Source organism: Mustelus asterias, chromosome 4, assembly GCF_964213995.1.
Source record: "Mustelus asterias chromosome 4, sMusAst1.hap1.1, whole genome shotgun sequence".
Classification (NCBI taxonomy): domain Eukaryota; kingdom Metazoa; phylum Chordata; class Chondrichthyes; order Carcharhiniformes; family Triakidae; genus Mustelus; species Mustelus asterias.
The window spans coordinates 129,595,041-129,617,865 of NC_135804.1; the positions used below are offsets into that span (position 1 = coordinate 129,595,041).

General features: G+C 39.7%; 1 protein-coding gene across 5 annotated transcripts in view; it reads right to left on the minus strand.

Annotated features, from left to right (window-relative positions):
- atp11c (ATPase phospholipid transporting 11C (ATP11C blood group)) overlaps positions 1–22,825 on the minus strand; it is a 122,129-nt gene that overhangs the window by 85,921 nt on the left and 13,383 nt on the right. For all 5 annotated transcript variants that reach the window (XR_013497666.1, XR_013497664.1, XR_013497665.1 and 2 more), the window contains 5 exons: positions 10,613–10,732; positions 6,635–6,724; positions 6,263–6,343; positions 5,827–5,934; positions 635–763 (listed from right to left, as the gene is read on the minus strand). Coding sequence is in view for 2 of the 5 variants with exons in the window: in XM_078211750.1 (XP_078067876.1) it covers positions 635–763; positions 5,827–5,934; positions 6,263–6,343; positions 6,635–6,724; positions 10,613–10,732 (528 nt within the window). In the remaining 3 variants the exon portion in view is untranslated. The remainder of the gene's footprint in view (positions 1–634; positions 764–5,826; positions 5,935–6,262; positions 6,344–6,634; positions 6,725–10,612; positions 10,733–22,825) is intronic.

Here is a 22,825-nt window from a genome sequence, read left to right on the forward strand (position 1 = left end):
TACAAACAGTCACTGAAGAATTTAAAGTATTTTTTAAAAGCAAACTTTTGTTTTTGGTGTCTTACTTAATTGTTTATCTGTCCCATTAACTCACCCTTTTGCCTTGTGCCATTAACCCTTTTGTCACTGGATCTCTCTCGTTTCCCACTCTATCACAGACCTTAACTTTGTTCTTTTATCCGCTCACTACCACCACATTTCTCTGCTTCCAGGTTGCTTAAAAGCTGCTAAATCTCTAACTTGGTTCTGATGAAAGATCATTGACCTGAAATATTAACCATTTCTCTCTCTATCGATGCTTCCAGACTAGCTGAATATTTCCAGTATTTTCTGCTTTTCTTTAAGCAAACAGAATTATGTATACACATCTTATATTTTTAAAAATCTGTGGTTTATTTTTCTTTGAACTACTGTCTGGTGAAAGGGCATGAAATGACGTGATGCCTGTATTATCTAAACAAACACGATAAGAAACAGAAATGCAACAAAGTCAAAAGGTGGTAAATTGTTTTGTTGGGCATATTTTGGATGAATTGCATTGAAAGTATTGCATTGCCACAAGTGACTTAATATCCACTACAGGTTTGGAGGGTTTACTGGGACTTAGATGCTCAGGTTCAATAGTGCACTTTACCTTCTGACTTGATTCCCCATCCAAACTAGCAGTGGTGACATAACAGGTACCATCATCTCTGCTCGAGGACAGAAGGATGAGATCACATGGGAACGTTTCATCTTCTCTCACACACACAATATCGCCAACCTAAAAAAGAGGCACAAAAATCAATGTTCCCCCAATTTTTCGTTCCACACAGCTTGCTTTTTTTAAAAAAAAACTATGGGATCCCTTTAAGATTGCTACATTGCTAACCTTAAACAGAACATTGGTTGTGGGCAGCCTGCTTGTTGCACAGGATGTATTTCCATATTGCTGCATTGCCAGATGGAGAGGCAACATTGCCAAAGACATATTTTTGCTTCAGGCAACAAGTGTTGATCTAACTGTTTTCTAATTTAATAACAAAAGGTAGTAACAATTTAATTTAACAAAGAGCTTACTTGGACGGGCACCATATTAAGCTCTTCCTGTCATAAGTCAGTAAGCTAAAATTTTTAGATGAAATTGTAAACTACCCTGAACAAAGGGAAAATCATTTTTAAATGTTAACCAAATCCAAATTTAAATTTATAGCCCAAGTTTTGTTTATATACTTATAATATGCCAGTGTTAAATAAAGTCAGAATCACATAGGATCAGATGCCTTGCAATGAAAATTCTGAGGCTCTATATTGTGAAAGTCATACCTGGTTCAGTGCCTTGGCCAAAGTTTACACATTTTTAAACATGTTCTGTTTGGGAGAAACCAAACATGTATATAATTTATTTGAGCCACTTTGACTTCCCATAATGAGATTTCAAATCAAAATTTGATTTTAAATTCAGTTCCTGCCTCCTTTTCTCAAAACCAATAAAAGCACTATGCACAATTAGCTAGAACCCCAGAATATCAGTTGTGCAATTTAAGCAAGCAAAACAGGCCAAGATGGGAATTAAAGTAATTCTCAAATGGAAATAATCCAATGAAGCTACAAAAGAATGAAAAATGTCCAGTTCCACCAAATGAACCTCAGTGCTCAAGAACAAACAGTTCGATGGAAACAAGAAATTCTCATACTCCATTTGCTGATGTCTGGGAATTGAACTTTGGGGGGAAAAAAGGAAATATAGATGACCAAGAGTTATTCCATATGCAAATCAAAGTCAAAAATAAGTACAACATTATAAATTAAGACTCAATGCAACAACTTCCATTTACGTAATTTCTTTTAAATTTATAGAGGAGATAAATGGTATATAAAATCAGACTAGATCATCAAAAAAACATGGTTGATATTAACTTTGAGAATATTTTTAAGGTAGAAGAGAAAATAAAATCCAGCATTGAGAGAGGTTTATGGAGTGTTCTGGAGAATAGGGTGGGAATGGTGAATGCTGTTATCAATGATGGAACAGAGTGTGCAGAAACCCAGAGTCCGAGGACTGAAGAACACAGACTGCGAGGTGAAGATCACTCATGGGGTAATGCAGGAATTAATAAAGGAATAATGAATTAGGATGAGGGTTTTGAATGTGCTATTGACTGAAAATGAACCAATGGATATTGGACAAGGTCAAGGGTGATGAGAAAGTGTCATTAACAGGATATGATGTCGGCAGAATATTTTATTTTTGTGCATTGTTGTGTTCGGGAAGCCAGGGAGGAAGGTCAGGAGAAATAGTTGATTGCAAAGTTAAACACAGATAAAACATTTCAATAACACTGGGAGAAGTGGTGACGATGAAGACGAAAGCAAGTGTTCACAATGATTTAAAACTCAGCACAAGGTCCAGTAGAAGGCACAGAAATGCAAATATTCTGCTTCAGTTTAGTGAACAGCTGGGGTTGTGGATGGATTTAGATGCAAGGGAGTATAAGGATTTTGGCAGTTTGAGTTTTATATTCCTAGTGTTCAAGCAGAAGGAAGTCGGATTCACTCAACCAGATAGCAAATTAGTTTGACCTTTGTGGCAAGGAACCTAAAATAGCATTTAGGATTGGCCAGTCTTAAAGCTGCTTCTCAAACATAACTAAAAAAATAAGCTGACTAAAGAGAATTCAGGAAGTATTATGCCATCCAAATTTCATTGTCTAAGTCACTAAAAGAACCCACAAATAAACACAGAAAGATACAAGGTGATCAGGAAGGAAAGATTAAATATTATGCAAATAACAAAAATATGCTGACATCAAACCAAAAGTTGTTTTAAGTCATAATAAATTTTGGAAATAATCCAAATTGATTTTGGAGGCAACATACGTGAAGACGAGACTTTTTCCAAAACAGATATACAGACATGGCTGCACAGGTTTTGCCACCAGCTATACATATGCATACATTTGCAAACATAAATTATGAATTAAGATATTCCAATGTTGGTTTCCTGTGCAAGATATAAAACAGTAAGTCAGTAGCAGACTTCGGATCAACGTGAAGAAAGGTTGATCTTTGGCTGACAACTAAATGGAAATAACAGTGACGTCAATTTGGAAAACACACCCAGCATTCATCATAGTCTGTTGAGATCAACCTTAAGGTCGATCCTTTGTGTCTTTGGAAAATATCAATGACAATCACTGAATGACAGGTTAAATGGAAACTAAAACTGGAGCTGGAAAATTTCTCCAAAAGATAATGCTGTGTATTTTTCTTTTAGACGTAAAAAGTTCTGTCTGAAGGCTTTAGTTCAGCCAATGGCAGGGTAAGCCAATCGGAATAACAAATCTCATTAAAAAGCAATGAAATAGCTAATAGCAACATTAGGAACAGAGCAGGCAGATCTTAATTGGAAATAATGACGATAAGGAATGAAAAACAAAGTGACATAATTCTTCGGCAGTACTTCAATTATATTGTGAGTTGTGAGAAGAAATATAGAAAGGCCATTAAAACCAGGCTACACAAAATCAATTCATTACAAAACATGGGATAAATAAGACAAAGCTTAAAGGGAATTAGATAAATACTTTAAGAATTGCAGGGATATGGGAAAAGAGTTGGGGGAGTAGGACTCTTCAAAATAATCAGTATAGACTCAATGGGACCCTTGTGTGGTAGCATTCTATGATTCCTTACAAAGCTCTGCACATCTTGCCAAGGTAACTGCACAGGAGATTGAAGAACTTGTTAATGAGTTTCAATATTAGTGCTATACTCAGCAAGTCTGAATTTGATTAAATGCAAAGTATATGGGTTGAGGAATAGCTCACCCAGATAATAATTTAGAAATGTAAAGACTTTTAAAAATTGATTTTTTTTTCTTGGAATTTGATAACTGAAAAGCTTTAGTGCAGATTTTTAGAAACATTTAATTTATCCAAGTTGAATGTTTTCTGCAAAAGGTGTTCCAAGCAGCAAGCAAACTAATAGCCTTATCAGTTACCATCTTAACACCCCCTCCCTCCAAAAAGGCATCACTAACATCTTTCTCCTACATTTGGTGAATTTTCACCATCACTTGGTATTGCTGGTAAGGATGGCAATACCAAAAACATAACAATTTGAAACCAAAGAGTATCAGCCATGCAGTGCAAACAGTTTTAAAAAGAGCACTTGCATTTATGTCTTTTCATGACCTCAGGTAATCAAAAAACAGTTCACAGCCATTTGAAGCACGCTTGAAGTACAGTACAATCACTGCTGTAATGTAAGAAATGCAGCAGTCAATTTGAACACAGCAAAATCCCATGAACAGCAATAGGATAATGACCAGATAATCTGTTGGTGGTGTTGACTGACTCCTAAATATTAGTCAGGGCACGGGGAACAACCCTCCTGTTCTTCAAAATTAGTGCAATGGGATCTTTTACATCTACCTGAGACAGGGCCTCAGTTTAACATCTCACCTGATAGACAGTACTTACAGCAGTGCAGCACCCTGTCACTACTGCACCGGAATCATCAGCTTAATTTGTGTGCATAGATAGGGTGAACGGTGGGAAGCTTTTTCCCAGGTCGGTGGTGACGTTCACGAGGTTTAACACAGATATCAGAAGGACGCATTTTACACAGAGGGTGGAGGGGCCTGGAATGCGCTGCCAGGCAAGGTGGTGGAGGCGGACACACTGGGAACGTTTAAGACTTATCTAGATAGCCACATGAACGGAGTGGGAATGGAGGGATACAAAAGAATGGTTTAGTTTGGACCAGGGAGCGGCGCGGGCTTGGAGGGCCGAAGGGCCTGTTCCTGTGCTGTATTGTTCTTTGTTCTTTGCTCCAAGTCCTACAGTGAACGCACAATCGTCTGATTCAAGAGAGGAGAATGCTATTAACTGAGCCACAACTGATATTTCTGATAGTCTGTTTGCAATTCCATGCTTACATGAGTCATGTTGACAACCGCATGGTAACTGTGTGGACAACTGAGGTACCCTCACCTTAAAAGTGGATGGAAAAATAAGAGAAATCAGTCTCCTCTGCTCCATCAGGCTGTACTCAAACTGTGCACAGTGAGCCAAGAGCAAACTGTTCTCAGCCTTTTGGCTAAGATCAAGTGTAGCAGTTTGATCCTATACCTGATAGAAGTCAATGAGGTTACACTGAGGCTTCATTTGAAGCAATTTTTTAAAACGCCATCTAAGCCTTTTGGCTAAAATGAAGCTCAATTCAAGCATAGGAGGGCGTGTAATGCCTGCTCCCATCAGCTTGGTTTGTTGTTGCTCGAGCCCAAGACAGGAAAAGTGGTGCCTGTCTTGTCAGCTTGAATCTGTAATGTCTCTCTTGTAGGGACTTTGATTGGACCAATTTGGTTTTTGATTGGATATAAATAATTTAAAAATGTCCAAGTCACACTGCAGCCAAAAGGGGTTGGTGGGAGGGAACACGTTTACATAACAATCCATCAAAACTTGGTGCCAATGCGAGTCATCAATCTGACTTGCAATTTTAATACTACAGTACACTTTGACATTCTTTTAAAAGTACACACAACCTGAAAATGATTAGTGAGGAAGATGGTTTTAAAAGTTACAGCAGCATTTTTAAACTAGTCTTTTCTCACCTCCTTGTATTTGGGATTTGATTGTCAGCAGGATTCTCACCAAGTACGCATGTTAATTTACTCAGAGGTAGCACTGTTAGAATCTAACAGACGTGCAAGCAATAATCGATAAGAAACATTTTGGTACAGGTAATTACTTATTAAATTTTTGATTTTCATCATCATAAAGCATCAAGAGAATTGGGCCATTTCATGCAATACAAGTTTTAAAGTGCCAGAAACATTACCTGAATTTTTTCACTTTGTTTTTCTACTACTCTTCCTCTATCAACAACATAGACAGGACTTTTATTCACAGAATTATCTGCTTTGTGTCTGAGCCAATCTTCATAGCCCTGAAAAGTGTAAAAAAATGGTAAACCATGAATAACGAGCTCAGCAAATGTTCAATTACTTTGAATTATTTGGATGCAAGAACTATTTGTACACTCCAAATATATTCTTTTAACTTCGGTATCTGCATATTTTTCAAATGCACAACACAAGAAATGCAGCCTTGCTGGCAATATCCCAGTTCCAAGAAAAAGGGAAGTCTGTTTTGCAAAGAAAAAGCAATTTGTTCACATGTTAAGTAGACTTTTAATAAGCAAGGTTGTTTTAGTGAAAATCAGGAGGTTTCATGTAGAATTCTGTATCATACAGCATGATTATTCAACATCTTACTTGTTTAATTGCAGTCACAATAATCACGAAAAAGAGAGGCAGTCCACTTGTTACTGGGCTAGTTGGAGTATCAACAATAACCTGAGGGGGAAAAAAATTGATTATTACAGTAAATACTGCTTGGAAGCACATGAATATTAGAGAAAGTGTAATCTAGACTATGGCATACTTAAACATCAGCACAGCAACATTTTCATTAATTAATATAATCTGCTTAAAAAGTACAATTGCCACAACAACCAGGAAAAACGTGCATTTTAATAAAGGACTGTGGATCCATAGCAGCATCAAATCATTTATTTCATATATTACCAATCAAATTAAAGTTATCGCTCCACCAATTCCTCCCCCCAACCAAGAAGTTCAGCTTACCTGTACAAGGAATATGATAAGAAAGTAGAAATTGGCAATTCTTCTGAATTGTTCAAACAGATTTTTCGGAATAAAGTTCCAGTATGTGTACTGCAAGTTAAGAAAGGGGATGAGAAGGGAGATGTTTAACTGGCATCTCAGAAGTTTTTATTTTCGTTGTTTTCAGTAATGTAAGACTACAAAGAAACAGGACGAGGCCCCTGTTCCTGATCCATTACGTGTACAGCAGGATTTCTATTACCCACCTGTTGTCTATTTCCCTTGATACCCGGCCTAACCTAACAAAAAAATCTATTGATTTCAGCCCTGAATTTTTCAATTAGCTCAACATCCAGCCTTTTGCTGGGCAGAGTATTCCAAATTTCCCTGATCCTTTAACAAACAATACTTCGAGTTTGTTGCGAACTGCTTAGCTAAATCTTAAGACTTCCTAACAGAGAAAAAAATGTTTCTTTCCATCTACCATATTGAACCCCTTTGTCATTTTAAACATCTATATTATACTCTTTAGGAACTTTATTGCAATGTTAATGTGAGCCTCCTTGTGACTAATAAATAAACTTTATTATAGTCTTTACACATCATCTTCAAATACAACAATAAAGTAAATAGAGCCTTCCCTTGGCTTATTACTCCCTGTGTTCTGACTGTAGACTTATGTTTAAATACATTTTTAGTGAATGAGTGTTTGCAGCCAGGACATTACATAATGAAAGGCAGCTATATTTATTATTTTTCTTCTGAAGTTATTTAAAGTCCTTCGCGAATGCAAGCTTTAGAAGTGTGTATTAGTTTGTTTGTTTATTGTATCAGAATGTTCACAGGTCAGGTAGAGAGGGACCATATGCTGAACTACAGCTTCCTATTACTACTTAAATAGTCATAACAATTATATTAATTTGACTGATTTTACATAACACGGAATACTTTTTAAAAATAGCATGCAACACTCATGCAGGAGTTGTAGACATTCTCTCCAGGTTTGGTCCAGGTTTAATATATATGTTGCTGAAGGACGCACCAGAAATTGTTTTTCCAGGAATTTTTCTCTCAATAGAGGAAAACCCACAACTCAGCATCATATATTGATAAATCCAAGAGTTAAATCTTTCTTTCCTTCGCATATTTTTTTTAAAATTCGTTGACAGTATAGGAACATGGGAATTAGGAGCAGAGTAGGCAAATTCAGCCCTTCGAGCTGAATAAATCAGATCATGGCTGATCTCCCCCTGATCTCAAATCTCTCTCTCCACCTGTTCCCCATATCCCCTTATCCCTTTAGAAATATCTTCATCTCCTTCTTGGATTCAGCGATTCAGACAATGTGGCATCATCACAACATTTATTGCCCATATCTGAAGGCAATTAAGAGTCAACCACATTGCTGTGGATCTGGAGTCACATGTAGACCATATCAGGTAACGACCACAGATTTCCTTACGTAAAAGGACATTAGTGAAACAGATGGATTTTTACAACGATCAACAATAGTTTCATGGTCATCATTAGACTTCTAATTCCAGATTTTTATTGAATTCCAATTTTACCATCTGCCACGGTGGAATCTGAACCTAGGACCCCAGAGCATTACCCTGGTCTCCAGTCAAGCAACCATTCCACTAGGCTACTGCCTCCCCAGTTTTCCCCAACCAACTCAACACAAGGATTCTGATATTCACAAAATTCAGAAATAGATACAAAGGTCCAATGACAGGAATGTACAACAATTAGCATTTTATAAAGTGCCTTTAACATATAAAAAGTCCCAATAGACACTATTATGGGAGAACTCCCATTGAAAATTATTGGTAAGGAACCCAATCATCCCCATGTGCCATCCTCACATAAGAATCCCGATCATTGCACTATATACGAAGGAATTAATACAACGTTGCAGCAAGCGGTCCAGTTTCTTAGGAATTAGGCCTGGTCCTTATCATCTTCTAAATTAATTTGGAGTGGGAGAGATAACTGCAGTAAAGTGGAGGAGTACTATATCTTTACATTTTCCAGTATTTAGGGCAGATATATTTTTAGTCTATAAAGCTGCCGCTACTCTGGCAGAGTGAGCTTTAACCTTCCCTAGAGACACTAAGCCCAAGCAAAAAAAAACACTATGCAAGTTGGCCAGCCAGCAGAGTAGAATAAAAGAACTAAATCAGTTTTACTTTTAGATATTGTTTAGATACAAATAGCAAGCTTCTAAGATTTTAACTCTAATTCTTAGATTATAGATGCAAAAACTTCTACATGTACACAAGACATAAACATTCAACGTCACTTTTGGAGTTGGGAAAACAATAACCAGTTCCATTATTACTGTTCATGTGATCAAAGTGTTGAGAAGGTGAAAGCAACACTAGGAAGTACAAAGAAAAGAAAATAGACAACCCAAAAGAGACCCAAAGTATAATTTTCCCAAAAAAAAGCTGGTTTGTAGATTTCTCTGCACAGTCCTGCATATACTCCAATTTAGGCACATTAGATTGAAAGAGGAAATTGTTATAAGCAAGAGGTGAAAGTCCATACATGCACCAAAAAAATCTAGCTTTAGGTTTTCTCATTCAATTTTACCGTAATTGCTACACAATACCACTGCCTGACTGCCAGACTAGTGAAGTTATAACTTCATCCAGTTTACTATTAAAATAAAAGCTATCCTCTTCAGCTCTTGCCAACACCCAGTGGTACTGCCTTGGACATCATTAACCTCCCTCGCCACCTCAAGCTATACCCGAAGCGCAATGTTTGCACATCCCACTAAACCCCAAGCTACCAGCCCACATCCAATCCATCACAAACATTTCACTCTTAACGGTCTCTGCCCTTAACTTTTCCTCTATGATACTGAAATGCTGGCCGGGTCGACTTTATTTCTCAAATTCTCTTTTTACCAGCTTCCATAAATTACAAGTGATTCCGGGTCCTATAACCCAGGTCCTCTGCCCCACCTCAATTCTTGCCATCATAAACTAAACTTCATGAATTCAAATAAATCTATTATAAGATTTGCACCATGGTGCTAAAATCTCTTCAGGGGCAAGACGCAACTCACTTATGCTATCTTGTTCAGGTATTCCTGGACAGAACATCTGTTCCTCCAATTCTAGGGAGTTTGGGGGAGAATGTTGAGTCCAGAAGGCTGTAAAGTGCCTAATTAGAAGGCGAGGTGCTGTTCCACAAGCTTGCGCTGGGCTTCACTGGAGCACATGGGCAGGTAGAAATGTGAGTGCAAGAGCAATTACTACCATTACTAATCTTCTTGTTTCATGACATCTTTAAAGCTCCCTGCCCTCTAAGCTATTCTTGACCTTCCTTTTTGCTCCATCTGACCCTCCCTACTTTTTCAATGGCATAAAATTCATCACATTTCAACCTCTTCAATGCCGAAGAGGAGTCACATTGGACTCATAACATTAACTCTCTTTCTCTCTCCACACATGCTGCCAGACTTGAGAAGTTTTTCCAGAACTTTGTTTTGTCACCATTTTTCCCACATTCCTTCATGACAATGCTAAAGCAAACATGTAGATTAAAGAATGGATTTTAGAAAATCAAAACTAAATAATCCAGTTCAATTGTAATTAACTAGGTAGTATAAACATTGGATAAAAGCAAATTGTTATAAGCAAAAGGTGAAAGTCCAAATGGTTGCCAAAGACATCTAGCTTTTCTCATCAACATTCAATTTTACCACTGTTGCTACACAATACCACTGACTGGTGAAGTTATAATTTCATCCAGCTGAATTAAAATAAAAGCTATCCTCTTCGGTTCTTGCCAACACCCAAATTACAAAACTACTTTGACAAAGAGGAGGCTTTGACAAAGGATCATCTGGGCTCAGAACGTCAGCTCTTTCCTCTCCTTACAGATGCTGCCAGACCTGCTGAGATTTTCCAGCATTTTCTCCTTTGGTTTCAGACGTATAAACATATTGCACAGGAATATTTTGAGCAAAGTTAGAATTAGGCATACCTTTGACGAAATTATTCTGTTGTCACAAAAAGTTGGAGGAAGGAATGTTTCTATCCCAGGAGTTGGATGATGACCAACATAAACCGTGCGACTGTCAACTCGCTTTTCCTCCCCAGCACACTAAAAAAAAAATCACGTTTTGTTGATTAAGTTGTAATAATGGATTCACAGAATTATCTTTGCATTTTGTCCTGTGCAACTGGTGTGAGGAGGCCAAGATACTCTATCTAATAATGAGATAAAGCTCAAAATTAAATTCATTTTGGATGCACAGACATTTTCTTTCCAACTTATGAACAAAGTTAATACACAGGGTGGGATTTTCAAGACAAAGCTTAGCAAAGCTGCCTCCTTTGTAAGTACTCTTTCGTTTACAAAATACTATGCATGTTTACATTACGGTACCAAACATAAAAGTACTGCACTGCAGCTTCAAAAGAACATCCCAACCACCCCATAACAAGCTGCCAAGTTCTGGCTCTGAACAATTACATTCGAGCTGCAAGCTTTACCATTTCTGTAAAAGAGCGACACATGAAACACAAATACCAGTGGAATACCACCTCTTAATTCATCATCTTGAATAATTTTCCCTAGGTCTTCTAAAGCTATCTGAATTCTCTCAGTCCACAACAAAATAAGACTGTGTTTTGCTTTCTGACCACAGCATCAATAGATTATCCATGAAGGTTTGCAGTGTAAATAAAACAAAAAACTTTTACTTAGATCAACAAGCCAAAAATTACACCCTTATTCTGTAATATCACTGGGAAAACTAGTTCCTGAGACATTTCCATACATAGGGAAATGATCAAGAAGTTCGCAGACACAAAAATTAGCCCCATGTTTGATAGAGGCAAGATTGGATAGGGTGGTTGATTGTAACAGAGGAATTTGAAGGGAGATTTGACTGAGATATACAAAATTGAGGGGCCTGGATAGAATGGATTGTAAGGGCCTGTTTAGTTTTTTTGGGGGGGATGGGGGGAAAGAGGGGAGATAGATTTAAAGCAATCTGTGGAAGAATTAGAGAAAGGGTACAAGAAGAAACATTTTCCACCTCGACGTCTGTAGAGGTCTGGAACTCTCTGCCCGAAAGGATTGTGGAGGCAAAAACCCTCAACTCATTTAAAAGATGTATGGGTATGCGCTTGGAGTGCAGTAACGTGCATCCGAGTGCATTAGTAATGCTATGGGTATAAGGCTTCTTTAATTAAGCTAGTATAGATGTGCAACTGTCACTAAGTAGTTATGCAAAAATGAGTACCACATTCAAGATGGCACCGGAGCGTGGCAACTTCTTGCGAGCTGTACCCAGCATGCCCTCTAATTCTATCTTTTAACACTATATTCTGTACCCTCTCCTTTCCTTCTCTACAACTGAACGCTTTGTATAGCACACAAGAAACAATTTTCACTGTATACTAATACATGTGACAATGATAAATCAAATCAAAAGTGTACAGCAAATTTAATAAATTTGAAAGTGAAATCTGTAATAACAGTTATTGCAAGTTACATTATCTTTTACAGCCCAAGTATTCAGGTTCTTAAAGTTTAAAAAAAACACATTACTAGATCTGTTAACTTTTCTGGTTAGATCCAGTTTTAAAGGGAAAAGAGTGGACCCAAGGCTGGTATTTTAAAAACTTAAATAAGGGCAACTATATGAGCACAATAGCTGAGCTAGCTATAGTGAACTGGGACACTCAGCTAAAAGGTACATCAATAGAGAAGCAGTGGCAGACATTCAAGGGGATATTTAAGAATACTCAGAATAAGTAAATTCCTATTATCAAGAAAGATTCTAAGGGGAGGACCCATCATCCATCGTTAACTAAAGTATTTAAGGAAAGCATTAAACTTTAAAAAAGCAGCACAGAGCTGTGGAAAAAGATAAATGATTGGTCAGAATATAAAGAACGGCAGAGGATGACTAAAAAGCTAATCAGGAGAAAGGAGTACGAATAAAAGCTAGCTGGAAACACAAGCACAGATAGCAAGAGTTTCTATCAGGTATTTTAAAAGGCAAAGTGAGTGTTGGTCCTCGAGTGAGAATGGGGAGCTAATAGTAGATAATAAGGAAATGATGGATGAAATGAACAAATATTTTGCTATGGTCTTCACTGCAGAAGATACAAAAAACACTCAATAGCTATAAATCAAGACATGGCAGTGAGAAACCGCCATAGGTGAGACCACATCTGGAATACCGTGTGCAGTTTTCTTTTGTCCTTATTTAAGGATAGACGTAAATGCATTGGCGGCAGTTCGGAAGAGGTTTGCTAGATTGATGAGGGTTGCCTTATGAAGATAGGTTGGCAAGGCTGGGCTTCAGATAAGCGAGGGGTGAATTAATTGCAGTACAGAAGATCATGTAAGGCAGTGTGGGCAACATGTGACCCGCAACTTTGGGGGGGGGGATTTCACATGCGGCCCATCTGGGTTCTAAGTGCAGACCACAAGACATCTTGTTTGGCTGTTGCCCATGCACAGGTTGGTCACATTCCACTGGTTTCCATCTGTATAGCTTTTTTCCTAGCAGTATAATTGAAGTGACATGCGTGTAAAGCAAGGGCATGTGAAGTAGGTGTGCTATTGTCTGTGAAAACCGTATGCTCCCTCTGCATCCAATCAAGTGCAAGTGTAAATATTTGTTTTTACCATTTGAAGTTGATGACAGTTCTATAAATAGGCGTGTATTGAATGTATTCAATTTTATTCAAGTGTCCTAATTGGTGAACATGCTAGATTTCAATCTTGTTGCTCACTGAGATGAAGGAGGGCCAATCATGCAGCCCACTCAGTAGCCTAGGGTGCCCATTACCGCTGCATGAGCCTGACAAGGTGGACATGGAAAGATTGTTTCCAATTGTGGTCGAGTCTGAAACTATGGGGCACCATTTTAAAATACCTGGGTCACCCTTATTGGACAAAGAGAAGGAGAATTATTTTCTGAGGGTTGAACACCTTTGGAACTCTGCCTCAGAAGGTGGTGGAGGCAAGGTCATTGAATATTTTTCAGGTGGAGGTAGATAGATTCTCAACAGGAATCTGAGTTAGATGGGAATGGAGAGCTTAAAGACAGAACAGCCATAATCTGATTGAATGGCAAAGCAGGCTTGAGGGGGTTAATGGCCTACTTCTGCTCCTATTTCACATAGGACATAGAACATAGAACAGTACAGGCCCTTCGGCCCTCGATGTTGTGCCGAGCTTTGTCCGAAACCAAGATCAAGCTATCCCACTCCCTGTCATTCTGGTGTGCTCCATGTGCCTATCCAATAACTGCTTGAAAGTTCCTAAAGTGTCCGACTCCACTATCACAGCAGGCAGTCCATTCCACACCCCAACCACTCTCCGAGTAAAGAAGCTACCTCGTACATCCCTCCTATATCTCCCACCATGAACCTTATAGTTATGCCCCCTAGTAACAGCTACATCCACCCGAGGAAATAGTCCCTGAACGTCCACTCTATCTATCCCCCTCATCATCTTATAAACCTCTATTAAGTTGCCTCTCAACCTCCTCCACTCTAGAGAAAAGCCCTAGCTCCTCAACCTTTCCTCATAAGACCTACCCTCCAAACCAGGCAACATCCTGGTAAATCTCCTTTGCACTCTCTCCAATGCTTCAACATCCTTCTTACAGTGAGGTGACCAGAACTGCACATAATATTCCAAATGTGGTCTCACCAAGGTCCTGTACAGTTGCAGCATAACCCCACAGTTCTTAAACTCCAACCCCCTGTTAATAAACGCTAACACACTATAGGCCTTCTTCACAGCTCTATCCACTTGAGTGGCAACCTTCAGAGATCTGTGGATATGAACCCCAAGATCTCGCTGTTCCTCCACATTCCTCAGAACCTTGCCGTTGACCATGTAATCCGCATTTAAATTTGTCCTCCCAAAATGAATCACCTCGCACTTATCAGGGTTAAACTCCATCTGTCATTTCTCGGTGCAGCTCTGCAGCCTATCAATGTCTCCTTTCAGCCTACAACAGCCCTCCACCTCATCCACTACTCCACCAATCTTGGTGTCATCAGCAAATTTACTGACCCACCCTTCAGCCCCCTCCTCCAAATTATTGATAAAAATCACAAATAGTAGAGGACCCAGCACTGATCCCTGTGGTACACCGCTGGTAACTGGTCTCCAGTCTGAAAATTTTCCATCCACCACCACCCTCTGTTTTCTATGAGATAGCCAGTTACTTATCCAATCGGCCAAATTTCCCTCTATCCCACACCTCCTTACTTGCTTCATCAGCCGACCATGGGGAACCTTATCAAATGCCTTACTAAAATTCATGTATACGACATCAACTGCTCTACCTTCATCTACATACTTTAGATACCTCCTCAAAGAATTCAATCAAATTTGTGAGGCAAGACTTCCCCTTCACAAATCCGTGTTGACTATCCCGGATTAAGCTGCATCTTTCCAAATGGTCATAAATCCTATCCCTCAGGACCTTTTCCATTACCTTACCGACCACCGAAGTAAGACTAACCAACCTATAATTGCTATTTCCTTTCTTGAACAGAGGAACAACATTTGCAACTCTCCAGTCCTCTGGCACTATCCCCGTGGAAAGTGACGACGCAAAGATCAAAGCCAAAGGCTCTGCAATCTCATCCCTTGCCTCCCAAAGAATCCTAGGATATATCCCATCTGGCCCAGGGTACTTATCAACACTCAGGTTTTTCAAAATTGCTAATACATCTTCCCTCAGAACATCTACCTCCTCCAGCCTATCAGCCTGTATGTCACACTCATCCTCAAAAACATGGCCCCTCTCCTTGGTGAACACTGAAGAAAAGTATTCATTCATCGCCTCTCCTATCTCTTCTGACTCCATGCACAAGTTCCCACTACTATCCTTGACCGGCCCTAACCTCACCATGGTCATTCTTTTATTTCTCACATAAGAGTAAAAAGCCTTGGGGTTTTCCTTGATCCGACCCACCAAGGACTTCTGATGCCTCCTCCTAGCTCTCCCAAGCCCTTTTTTTTTAAAGCTCATTCCTTGCTACCTTGTACCCCTCAAGCGACCCAACTGAACCTTGTTTTCTCATCCTTATATATGCTTCCTTTAACCTCTTGACAAGACCTTCAACCTCTTTTGTGAACCATGGTTCCCTCACTCGGCCATTTCCTCCCTGCCTGACAGGGACATACCTATCAAGGACACTCAGCATTTGTTCCTTGAACAAGCGTCACTTTTCATTTGTGCCTTTCCCTGGCAGTTTCTGTTCCCATCTTATGCTCCCTAATTCCTGCCTAATCACGTCATAATTACCCCTCCCCCAATTATAATCTTTGCCCTGCCGTAAGGCCCTATCCCTCTCCATTGCAATAATGAAAGACACCGAATTGTGGTCACTATCTGCAAAGTGCTCTCCCACAAACAAATCTAACACTTGGCCCAGTTCATTACCTAGTACCAAGTCCAATATGGCCCCACCTCGTCGGCCTATCCACATATGGTGTCAGGAAACCCTCCTGCACACACTGTACAAAAACTGCCCCATCCGAACTATTCGACCTATAAAGGTTCCAATCAATATTTGGAAAGTTAAAGTCACCCATGACAACTACCCTGTGACCTCCACACCTATCCATAATCTGCTTTGCAATTTCTTCCTCCACATCTCTATTACTATTTGGGGGCCTATAGAAACCTCCTAACAACGTGACTGCTCCTTTCCTATTTCTAACTTCAGCCTATGTTACCTCAGTAGGCAGATCCCCCTCGAACTGTCTTTCTGCAGCCGTTAAACTATCCTTAATTAACAGTGCTACTCCTCCACCTCTTTTACCACCTTCCCTACTCTTACTGAAACATCTATACCCCTGAACTTCCAACAACCATTCCTGTCCCTGTTCTAACCATGTCTCCGTAATGGCCACAACATCATAGTCCCAAGTACCAATCCATGCTCCAAGTTCACCTACCTTATTCCGGATGCTCCTTGCAGCAGTACCTCACTACACTCAACACTGGCTACTGGACTACAGCTTGTTTTCCCATCCCCCTGACAAATTAGTTTAAACCCCCCCGAAGAGCTGTAGCAAATTTCCCTCCCAGAATATTGGTGCCCCTCTGGTTCAAACCGTCTTGTTTGTACAGGTCCCACCTTCCCCAGAATCTGCTCCAATTATCCATGTAACTGAAACCCTCCCTCCTACACCATCCCTGCAGCCACGTGTTTGTCTGCACTCTCTCCCTGTTCCTCAACTCGCTATGTTTGGAAGTGTGGCATATGTTTGGAAGTGTGGCAAGAGGTGTGGAAATTACTTCTGTTTCAAAAAGAGGCAATTGAAAATGTGAACACAAATCGAGAGAAACGACTTCAGACCAGCAGTACAAAAGCTGTCAAAAAAAAAACAGAAATGTCAATTATCAAAATAAAATTATTAATGCAGCTTCACTGATTTGTCCATAAACAAGCTCATGCCAGCTGGTGCAAAGTCCCATCCAGCTGCTTTGCCAAGTTAGTTTTTAAAACCTCTTTAACAAAGACTGAGCACTCAGAGCATGATGAAAAAACAGTATGGTTTCAATCATTAGGGGAGAGCACAATTACTACAACAGGATGTGACAAATTTCTCTACTGTAACCAAAAGCAAAATGCTATTATTAAACAGCACAATGAGTCTAAAAGCACTCAGAAGGAGACGATCATTCGAAAATAAAGCAGAGTCCTGGACAACATGTTAGTATCACAGAAATGCTTTCTTGACAACTTGTTTTTGTTGTACATTTGTTGTACAAGGCTCCGTACCTTTATTGCAATCTATTCTTCTGACACCACAACCATTTGGTACGAACAAGCAAGTATAGTGTATCACTGCTTTTCTTCTCAGATATGCAGTGCACTGAGAAATACAAATGAGACTGTCTAGGGTCTGATGCCATCCCTTTCCTGGCCAGTTTGATGCTAAGGTAGGCAACCTTGCCGTTCTACTAGACTCAGAGTTAAGCTGCTGGCCCGTTATATTCTCCTTCATTACTTCCAATTCTGTAACATTACAGGTGTCTGTCCATGTCTCAGCCCATCTGCGACTGAAACCCTAATACATACTCGTTACCTCCAGATTCAACTAATATGCTCCTGGCCACCCTCCCATCTTGGGCCTTTCATAGATTTTACCTCATCTAACTCTGCTGTTCACCTCCTAATTTGCACCAAGTGACCCATCATCCCTGTGATCATTGACCTACATTGACTCTCAATTCAGCAATTCCACGTATTTAAAATTCTCATTCTCATGCTCAAGTTCCTCCGTGGCAGCATTGTCCCTCCCTATTTCTATAATCTCCTCCAGCATCACAAACTATTCCTCCAATTCTGGCTTCTTTTCCCAAGCTTTAGGTCACCTGTCCCAACATGTGGTGGAAAATGTTATTTGATAGTGTTCCTGTGAAGTTTCACTACTTTAAAAATCACTACATAAATGCAAGTTGAATTTGGAAAAAGTAAAAGCTATATACACAATTTGTCTTTAAATACCATGTTTGTCAGAATAGAAAGATTCCATGGTGCTTCAGAGACACAAACAAAGAATGCATACAAACAAGTCAAGGTGGAGATACTAGGAGTGAACAAAAGAAAAGAATGGAGTTTGTGGTAATGCCAAAACATAATGGCACGACTCTGCCCAATGCTCAACTGGAGAGAACCAAGACTGGAAACCAGACAAGCAATTAAGAGTTTGAAAGGGGTGGTGTATAGGTGGAGCTGAGGTTTTTAAAAATATTTGTTCGTAGGATGTGGGCACCACTAGCACTTTTTTACCTGTCCCTAACTTGAGTCAACCAAATTGCTGAGTCTGAAGTCATATGCAAGTCAGGCCAAGGAAGGATGCAGATTTCCTTCCCTAAAAGGGGATTATTGAACCAGATTAACCTTTACAACAATCAATGATAATTTCATGGTCACCATTACCAAGACTAGCTTTCAATTCCAGATTTTTATTAACTGAATTTAAAATTCCACCAGCTTCTATGGTGAGATTTGAACCAGTGTCCCCACTACATCAACCAGAGCCTATGAATTACTAGCCCAGTGACATTACCATAATGTCCCTGAAACACGTCAGTGGTGTTACGATCCAGTTAGGGACTAGTAAATCTTTTGTTTAGACAACATTTGAAATCCCACTAGGTGAAGTCACAAGATTCCGTGGTTTTTAAATAAATAAAATAAACCGTACTATACAACGTAAACCAACATTAACATGAGGTAAATATGAATCAAAAGGCAAATAATGGTGAAACACACTGCACTAGGACTAAGTACAATATCCTATCAGAGAGCCAGTGCAGGCTCACTGGCTGAATGGCCTCCCTCTGCACTGCAAAGATTCTGTGATTAGATGGCAGGTGTGACCAAGACACACCCAACAGGTTTCTCAGCAACCCACCCAGTGACTAGAGTCACAAATTCTGTCTGCCTCATGAGGGATTTAAACTCTTCACTCTTGAAGCTCAAGCCTCTGAATTCCCTCAAAAGCCATTTTGACTTGGACTGCCTCAATGACTGCTCACCTCCCAACGGTTCATTCGCTCCTGCTACGATTCACAAAGCTGCACGCTCACCTCTAATTACTGGCACACTTCGAACTCTCTTTCAGACAACTAGCTTTGCCAAGGTGGTACTGCCCCTTGACTTCTCTGAACTCCAGTATCCTGGCTGCACTGAGCTATTAATGGCTCCCAACCTTCTTCTAAACCCCATCCTTCACCAGGAACCTTCTGCTACTTTCTCAGCTCTCCATGACTTCTGAGCCTTAACTGCACTCTTCCAGGAGCTACAAACATTTAGGTCCGAAGACCCTCTCCCAGTAAATAAATTGCAGGTCCGGCTGTCTCCGTTCCTGGAAGGCGAGTGAGGCCCTGAGCCAGACCTGCAAGGGACATGGACATCGCAGGAAAACAGTAATTTTGTTGGCTAATTTGAATTTCCTATTCTAAGTAGCTTTTCAGATTTAAGGTAATAAGCAGAAATATTTTACAGATCAAGAAGCTAAAAACAAATTGAAATTTTAAAAGAACCAAATTAAAAACTAATCAAGTAAAAAAAGGATGGAGGGCCAGACGATGGGTTGTATCTGCAAGATGTGGGAGCTGCTGGACCCCATTGTGGTTCCTAGTGAGCATATCTATAGAAAGTGTTTGTTGCTCGAGGAACTCCAGCTCAGAGTTGATGAGCTGAAGTCTTGTGCTTCGGACCCTGAGACACATCAGGGAGGGGGAGGTACCTGGACACTGTTTCAGGAGGCATTCATGTCCCTTAGCTTAACTACCTTGAATTTGGCCAGTGGTCAGGGACAGGAGGGTGTGACTGTGAGGGAGGCAGGTAGAAAGATCCAGGAAATGGGGTTGCAGGAGCCTCAGTCCTAGTCCAACATGTTCAAGATTTATGCCCCCTGTGTGGGCGAGAGTGGGAACTATAGGGAGGGTGAGCAAACTAATCACAGCACCGTGATACAGGGAGCAATTCATGTGCAGGAAGAGAAATGTAGTCGTAATCTTTGATGGTATAGTTTGGGGCATAAACACTGTTCTCTGTGACCAGGATTTAGAGCCCTGTAGTTTGTGTTGCCTATCTGGTGCCAGGATTCGGGATATCTCACCTGGGCTTCAGAGAACTTGGCGTGGGAGTGTAAAGATCCAGTTGCCGTGATCCACTAGGTACGAACAACATAGATAGAACAAGGAGACAGATTCTGCCAAGGGAATATATGAGCAGCTTGGGGCTAAATTAAAAAGCAGAATCAAAGGAATAGGCAACTAAATAGTCGTTGGTGGGGGGGGTGAGAATTAGAAAATCAAAGTTAAAGGAGAAGGTAGGAGTGCAAGTTGAAGGGTTATGCAGAATGGGCTGGAAAGTAAGGAGATAGACAGATTTTTAATCAGCGATGGTTAAGGGGTTACGTGAACAGGCAGGAATGTGGAATCGAGGTCAAGATGAGATCAGCCATGATCGTACTGAAGGCAGAGATGGCTCGAGGGGCTGAACTGCCGACTCCTAGTTCTCATGTTCAAACAAACAGATAAATTGAAACTGAAAAATCTTCTTACGCTCCACCCATCTCCATGGTGACGTAGTCTTTCAGGGTTCACCGAATTAAACTAATTCAACTGCAACTCCCAAAACAAAACAACTCTCGGCTGCACTTCTTTGCAAGAGGTGTAAGCAGCATGTCTCCAAATAAGCATAGTTCAGGTTTCAATCCTCACTTATGTAGTAAATTTCTTGCAAATACAGTACGTCTTTTTCTAACATGCCAACATTTCAAGACATATTGCTGTAGAAATATTTGTATGTATATGATTCTAAACAAAGATATTTTTTAAAAATGAGAACCGATGGGCCACTGCAAAACATGGGGAAATTTTGATGGCATTTAGGGATGAGAACACCCAACTCTAAAACTGAAAGTCAACTCTGGACAATGAGGGAGATTTACATTTAAGTTGGGACAATAAAACAGATTTCATTAAACCAGAATATGCACTATGCATCAGATATCAAGTTAAACTTTTTAAATAAAAACAGATTGAAAGTAAGAGAGGATACAAAATACGAGTAAACCAACTGCATGTTGAGAATACAAAGAGAAAAGAGCAAATAACTTTCCTTCGTTAAAAATTGTATTACATTGTTAGTTTCTGCCATTACTTCATTCAAGAACTCGATGGTAGTTTACCTTTTACTCATTCCTTTGTTTTAAGCAACATACATTTTTTTTTAAAGATGTGATGCCATCAAAGACAACCAGTAACCTGGTTTCTGTAAAGAGCTCAAGAAATACTTGGTAATTAAGACATGGAAAAGCTATGCAGTTCGACGAACCCCTTTCCATCACCTTTCAGTTGTGAATTTTTCATCTATCCACGTGACAAAGAACAAACAATTTAACAGAACAAGTCAACAATTTGGGAGCAAAGTCTATTGCTGTGATTTGGCTGTAGTTCACATTAAACCAAAGCAACTTATAAAACCGATTATCCAGTATTGTAATGGATTTCTAACAGAAGCACATTATAAACAAAGGCTGTGTCAGCCAAACTGGTGTAACAGTTTGAAACACAACTAAATATAGAAGATGTATTGTTAATGGGCAACATGCGATTTAAAATCAATTTGTTCGGGTTTATCCAAGGTCCTAGAATCCTGGATAAGTTGAGAGCACCAGACCTATAATTTTAACTGGAAACTTCACTTTAGCTTATTTTCACAACACGTCTAATCATTCGCCTCTCCAATTAGCAAGAAAGGCCCAACATTAAAAAAATACACAATCCCACACACAAATTAAAAGATGGGCTAAAACACAGCTGTGGGAGGAGGATCAGAATGCTGCGAATCTCCAAACACTTCAGCCCAATTCCCAAAATGTAACATTGAAAAGATTAACATTAAATATTCAGCGATTATTTCAATTCAGTTAATTCTGACCAACTGATCCCACAATGATGTAACTGAATCAATTCAATCTACACCAGTAGAGGATTGGATGATTTTTAATATTTTTTCTCAGGTTGTAATTAATGCTGGCAAGGCTGCATTTACTAACCATCGCTAGAAGCTCCAAGCTGGTACTGGGCCCCTCTGAACTTCTGTACTCCATTGTGCATCACCACGGGCACAAAAAAAAGACATTTTTTTAACTCAGGAGAGGTGTTATGTTAAAGTATTCACCAAAGGGATAGAGGTTAAGTAGCAGATCAAATGCAGTTAACATTCTTGTAGAACATGCAAATCTGTACTAAGTGCATCCCTTAAATTTTCTTCTAAATTTAAAATGTGCAAAATGAACAAGCTTGTTTGGTAAAGGTACAATATGGAATTCATGTTGCTTTAAAAATTATAGATCAAGGGTTTTAATTACATCATGCTACTGTGCACAGGGACCTGGGGCTCCTTGTGCACGAATCGCAAAAAACTCAGTCTGCATGTGCAGCAAGTGATCAAGAAGGCGAATGGAATGTTGGCCTTTATCGCGAGGGGGATAGAATATAAAAGCAGCGAGGAAAGCTGAGGAAAAAGCAGGGGACAAAAGAAAAGTGATTAGAGCCTGTCGAAGGGTGGAGGGGTGGGGTGGGGGGGGTCGAGGGGTAGAATCAGTCGTCCTTGGGCCAATGCTATCCCATATTAAGATTCCCCTGTATGGTATTTAGATTACTCTTTGGTC